General features: G+C 43.5%; 1 protein-coding gene across 1 annotated transcript; it reads right to left on the reverse strand.

The window, feature by feature from the left end:
- Positions 1-836: 836 nt before the first annotated feature.
- HSPA13 (heat shock protein family A (Hsp70) member 13) lies at positions 837-5,238 on the reverse strand (the record flags this gene model as incomplete). The annotated part of the gene is given in 4 exon segments (XM_073617052.1): positions 837-1,554; positions 2,802-2,969; positions 3,734-3,947; positions 4,898-5,238. Coding segments are annotated over 4 exon segments (1,367 nt in total), but the record flags the coding sequence as incomplete, so codon positions are not given.
- Positions 5,239-6,838: the final 1,600 nt, after the last annotated feature.

The following is a 6,838-nucleotide window of genomic DNA, read 5'->3' on the forward strand; positions in this document are numbered from 1 at the left end:
TGATTGGCTACCATGCACAGCTGCACCAGATTTTGCACTCTCCAGTTTTAGTAAAGCAACCCCTATGTATTTCTTGAGTTCCAATTTAAAGTGGAGTTCCACCCAAAAGTGGAACTTCCGCTCACCTGATTCTCCCCCCCCCCTTCCGGTGCCACAATTGGCACCTTTCAGGGGGGAGGGGGGTGCAGATACCTGTATTAGACAGGTATCTGCACCCACTTCCGGGAAAAGACTCCCGCGGGAGTCACGCCCCCTCCCGCACCCCCCCCCCCCCGCTGTCTCCTGGGAAACACACAGGTCCCAGGAGATAGCGGGACCACTTAGAACGCGCAGCGCAACTCGCGCATGCAGGAACCGGGAAGTGACGCCGCAACGCTTCACTTCTTTATTCCCTCACAGAGAATGGCAGCAGGAGCAGAGAGCCAAGCGACTGATCAGCCTCGGCTGCCGACATCGCTGGACTCCAGGACAGGTAAGTGACCATTTAATAAAAGTCAGCAGCTGCAGCGTTTGTAGGTGCTGGCTTTTAATGTTTTTTTTTTTCTAGGCGGACTCCCTCTTTAATGGCTTGGTGGTCACAAGGACAGAAAGTGTGAGAAAACCTCCACAATTAGGACAGACCATTTTCAAAGCACAACTCTATACACTGCAAGAGAAAATAGACTGTAAGACGATGAATGCAAAGATATCTACATTCAAGTATGTGATGTGCGGAATGTTCCATAGATATAAATATAACCAAGACTTTCTCCAACCACACTTCATAAAGTGACTATACATTCCAGGAATGTCTTTCACAAATGTCATAAAAAAATAAATATCTTTTAAAGGGCAGCTTTAAAAACACGTACTATATTGGTGTGACCACACCTCTCTGGAATACACATTGACGTAGGGAACAGCAGAATCTTTAATTGAAGTTAGTTTTTCGTAAATGTCTGTTTGGTATTTCTATTGCACTGACTTGAAGAGGCCAGGAGCCTCCCATAATTCCTGCTTGTATTGCCACTCCTATCACTACAGCCAGGTCAGGGTCAACCGATGTGTTGGGCTCCTTGCTGAAAAAGTCCCTGATGACTTGACGAATACGAGGTATACGCGTAGATCCGCCCACCAGAACAATCTCATCCACTTCTTCCTTCCCAAGGTGTCCCTCTTTTAGTACACGTTCTATGGGCACCAGGATCTTCTGGAACAGATCCTCATTCAAGTGCTCAAAGAGCTTCCTTGAAATTTCTGTTTCAAAATGGACCTTTTCAGTGTCACTGCTCTCATCTTTCTGATTGTTTTGATTTAAGGCAACATTCTCCTGGGTGCGATGTTCTTCGACGTTCCTCCCTGGTTCCGTTGAGTGATATGCAGGTAATGTTAAAGGCATACGAACCCATGAAGAATTATACGTTGTGAGGTTCAACTTCACGGCTTCCACAGACTGTCTGAGTCTGTGGATTTCTTCTTTAAGAGATGGCAATGATCCGTAGGTAGAATATATATTGTCATACAAGTACTGCAGGAGTCTCTGATTGAAGTCCTGACCTCCAAGCTTATTGTTACCTGTTAAGTTAATCAAAGGCAAAAAAACTTAGGCTAGTATAAACCTCAAACAACTAGTACACAGTACTCTAAATTTCATAGGATTACACAATCCACCCAAAACAACTATCCTTTCATAAAGACCATTTTTGCCTAGAAGACCAATGTGTATGCACCCTTACTGCTGACCAATGAGGTTATTCCACCCTAGCCAATAACTTGCTTTAATGGGTTTCTTTGGTGTGCTCAAGTGGCAAAGGATCCCTACCAAGTAGTAGCCTCAAAGCTATATACAGTAGTAATGAGGTATATGACACAATAATTGTTGTGTGTACATAAATCTCTATGCAGAACAGCAAAAAGTCCAACTGGAGTGTTCAGGGTAACTTTCCACTGATCTCATGCACCAAATGCAGCACCTCTGAAGAGACTGAAGTAACTCTAGCCATTTGCCAGCCACAATACGTGAATTTATACACACACATTGCGGCTTTGAAGTGGTTTGCCGGGGTTATGGTTGAAGTTATCAGCTATAACTTCGGTATTTTTTTTTTTCCGCTGGCCATTCTGTTACTCTTCAAAGTGATCCAAGAGGCTGATTAGCCACTGGATCGCTTTTCGAAGCTGTGGGGGGGGAAATGTCCCTCCGCTCACAGGCGTTTCTCTGGCCTACTGCTCTTACCGGCAAGCCCAGGAAACGATTTAACAGTTTGCGCGGTTGGCCATAGAGGTGAACAGGCTGTGCTGGGGAGGAGTTCTGTGTTGGAAAGCTGGTGGGTCTGTGCTGGACCGGGGAGTCTGTACTGAGGGAGTAGGCTGGGAGTGAGGATAAGGGGAGTTAGGGGAGATCTCGATCGTGAGGAATATGGGTAAGGAGTGAATTGCATTGAGCAGAGGGGGTCATTTTGGGTGGGGAGTAAAATCCTCTCAGCTGAGCCGCAGTTTTACCACCCCCAACCACTCCCCCTTAAGCTGCAGAGTCAGCACCCAGTGGTGTACGCACACTGTGGTCACGATGCTTTGGTTCTTGGCCCTGGAAGGACTTATAGGTCTTTACTTATTATTGGGGGCTTGCTAGTAAATATTTTTCTATAAATAAAAAGGCTCACCCCGAAGCTCTTTGATCTCCTTCAGGTAGATCTCCAACAAAAGTTGCCTACCCCTGCTATAGAGGAATATGCTTTCTGCAGATTTCATGTCTGAGGTTTACAACCACCTTTAGTTATACTTTAATCTTGCCTCATATTACCATAGAAGTGTCTGCTTACCTGCCATTGCTCGGGTCAGGAACATTCCTCCTTGTTTATTTAATAGAGACACATCCAACGTTCCTCCTCCCAGATCAACCACAAGGACATTGAATACATCAACTTTATGTAACCCATAAGCCATTGCTGCTGCTGTAGGTTCATTGATGACCCGCAAAACATCCAGACCTAAACAAGGAAAACAAGTTAGCTATGAAACAATCACCTATCAATAACACCGGGGGAAAAAAAAATCCAAGAACAGGCCTTATTGATCAGTGCTTGCCATGAAGAAATGTTCATTGTATAGACAGCTGGATAGGACTCCATTCCTATGTTCCAACCTCTGGAAGATCCTCTAAGCCAGGGGTCCCCAAACATTTGAAACCAAGGGCCAATTTACAATCAAACTTTAGGGGGGCTGGACTGTGGCCAGTGAGAGTAGAAAATGCCCTGGCATCCGTGGGAGTAAACAATGCCATAGGCTTGGTGGTCAGTGGGAATAACATAAATTACATATTTGGTGTCAGTGGGAGGAATAGTACCCCATCGTTGGTGTCAGTGGGTAATTTAGTCCATGTCTGGAATCATTCGAAGCAACAGTGCCCCATTGTTGGTGTCAGTGGAAGGAATAGTGCCCCAAGGGTCAGATAAAAGCAAGCAAAGGGCCACATCCGGCCGAAGTTTCGATACGCCTGCTTTAAGCCAATGACATTTTTCAATTCAGAACACACAAAAAAGGTGTTAGAAAAAGCAGAGAAGATGCTATGGCCAATGAATCTTACAGATATAAAGATCCTTGTGAGTTCAGTCACATATCAGATTCCATTCAATGGTGGTTTTCGGCATAGTGACAATTTTCTAAACATACCTTTATGTACAGCTTTAACAATATGCTGGCAGTCAATGATATTGGTTTCTCAAAATTGTTTTCTATCTACTTCATCACTCACCAGCCAGGTTAGCTGCCTTCACAGTATAGTTGCGCTGTCTTTCATCAAATTCCGCAGGAACTGAAATAACAGCCTTAGACACAGGAATACCAAGGTACTTTTCTGCCATCTTCTTCAGCTTTAATAGTAGCTGAGATCCAATGTACTCTGGGGTGACGGTAAAGGTTTCATTGGTTTTGATTGAATACACAGCTTCTCCATCATTGTTCACAACCTACAGACACAGCATCCAGAATATAGTCAATGGGCTTTATACTGCTAAGAAAGCATTTAAAGAAATATTGTCAAGACTAAATGAACAGTAAGAACATAAGGGGTGTATCTTTGGATATAAGAGTCCACTATCAGATGGAAGTAAAGTGGACATTGTATATATCATTACTAAACACATTTCTCAAAACCAGATTCAAACCTGTAGTGGAAAATGACAGTAGGAATCCAAAAGACCTGCGTGGTCGGTTGGTCATCCAGCCCCACACTTACCCCATCTAGGTCGCGGGTGGGCATCACTCCTACAGGCAGCGGCTTCCATCGCGTCTCCTCCTCCTCTGCATCCTGGCAGCTTCCACTGTGCGTCTCCTCCCTCCTCCTCAGTGACCAATAGGATCACCTGTCCTTTTAGCCAATCAGGTGACGGTTCTCAGGACCCGCTTTCTGAGGAGGAGAATCAGTGTGACAATAGCCGATATTCATTCACTATTGTCACACAAGTGGGTGTGCTCTGCGTCCCGAGCCCATCCTTTTTTAAGCCTATTAGAGCCTCTGGCTCTAATCACGTGCTTCAAAAAAAAAAAAAAAAAAAAAATAATAATAATAATATAAAAAAAAGGGGAGGTGGTGCCCCTGATGAATGGGCCGCCGCTGGGAACGGGTAATAGTAAGAGGGCTAGATTTGCACACAAGTGAAGCTCTATTTTTAATTCTCTGCTGTGGAATTAGACATGGGCTTCAACCACCAATATCTGGTCATCGCTGCCCGGCACTTTTAATAAAGATATTGGCACAGAGATTATAGTTTTTTTCTTATTCAGAGGTCCTTCCATCTTTTTCTTTCTGGGTCCTGTATCTCCAATTAGTCCATTACATGACTATCATGGTGCACCCCTAATACAAATGGTTTTATTTTGTGTCACATTCTCTATGAAGCGCAGTGTACAGTCTTACCTTGAATTGATATCTGTCACTCTCCTTTTCCAACTCCTCAGGGCTGAAGATTTTCCCAATAAATCTTTTGGCATCGTATATGGTATTCTGGGGGTTGGCATCTGCGAGCTCCATGCCTTCATATCCCACATATATATCATTCTCTGTAAAGGACACAATGCTTGGTATACTCTGGTGACCGTCATCATCCATGACGACTTTTACTTCCCCTGTGCCAGGATGGAACACCCCAACAGAACAGTATGTGGTTCCAAGATCTATGCCAAGAACTTTTGGAGTGGGCATAGGCAAATATTGCTGTGCCAAATATCCAGCTAACAGAAGGGCCAAAATGGCAGAACCTGGAGTGGGAATAAAGAAAATAAAGGCATTTAGTAAAAATATTAATAAGCAACTGAAAGCAACAAAGTAAAGCAATTTTTAAAATTCTGCCAGCAAATACTGCAACTGAAAATCAGAATGTTCACCTGGGTAGTCCACTGCAGTCAGATGTCACTGAGCTCCTCAGATGTGGCATGGGTAAGGCACTGATCAGCTTTGCAGGCTGTAGCCTGCAGCACTGATCCATTGGGGAAAATCCAACAGGGCAGTTGTTCAGAAGTCAATCGGTGCCCATACATGCATTGAAATGTGGCTTGTCCCTGCTCGATTGGCAACATTTTAATCCATGTATGGCCAGCTAAAGCCTCCTTACCATTGTGTATTTGGCTCTTCACTGTTTGATGCATGCCCAATCAGTTTAAATACCTCCGGCATATTTAACACCTCCTGCCTGTAGGATGTCATAGGACATCCTGGACTTTCAGTGGTCATACAGACATCATCCCAGGATCTTTTTTTTTTTTTTTTTTTTACAGCTAGCTATTCCCTGTAATGTAAAACTCATCCTAGTGGCGAATTAGCTGCTGGATTGCTTTTACAGGCAGTGGGAGAGGATGTTCCCCCCTCTCCCGCCTCCCACCAAACCAACCCCATCCCACCATGCTCACACGCAGTGGTGAACACATATGTAGGTCGCAACCGCATATGTAAACAGTGTTCGCACCACATGAGGTATTGCCGCAAACGATATAGCGAGAGCAATAATTCTAGCACTAGACCTACTCTAACTGGTAACCTGTAAAATTTTTTTAAAGGAGTTGCCAATGGAGATTTTTAAGTACCGTAGTTTGGCGCCATTCCACAAGCGTGGACAATTTGAAAGCGTGACGTGTTGTTAGGTATCTATTTACTCAGCAAATCATCTTTTATATTTTACCAAAAATTGGATTATATATTGCATTTTTTTTTGCATTAAAATTAAAGTGTATTTCTTTTTTGTTGCGTAGATTCTGTGTGACAAACAATTGCAACACCCACCATTGTATTCTCCAGGGCCCGCTTAAAAAAAAAAATATACAAAATGTTTGGGGGTTCGGAGTAATTTTCTAGCAAAAAAAAAGTAAAAATAATAAAAATAAGATTTTTACATGTAGGAGAAGAATGTCAGAATTGGCTTGGGTGGGAAGTAGTTAAACAGGAAGCAAAGCGGTTCCCAATAAAAAGGTAATAGGGTTAAAGGGATACCGTCACCCTGCCCATGCAAGAAAATATCCATTTTCTAATACAGAGAACATGGAGAAGAGACTTATCTTTTTTTTTTTAAAGTCCTCAGGCAGATCATAGGTGATTTGATTTGCTTTCCTTGCACCATGGGTACAAGGAAAGAAAATCATCTGATTTCCCCATCAACACAGTCAGTGTTGATAGGGGAATGCGTCCCCCAGTACTATTGTGTTTTGTCAGTGGGAGAGTGTGGGGAGCCTTCCCGGCCCGCAGAATACAATGAGTACTGCTATAGCCAACAGCAGTAATCGCATGTGGGGAATAAAAATAAAAAAAAAAAAAACAGGCTGGTTGTACCCAAGTCCACTGATGGATCAACTTGAGTACAATCAGCAT

Source organism: Aquarana catesbeiana, linkage group LG02, assembly GCF_042186555.1.
Source record: "Aquarana catesbeiana isolate 2022-GZ linkage group LG02, ASM4218655v1, whole genome shotgun sequence".
NCBI classification, from domain to species: domain Eukaryota; kingdom Metazoa; phylum Chordata; class Amphibia; order Anura; family Ranidae; genus Aquarana; species Aquarana catesbeiana.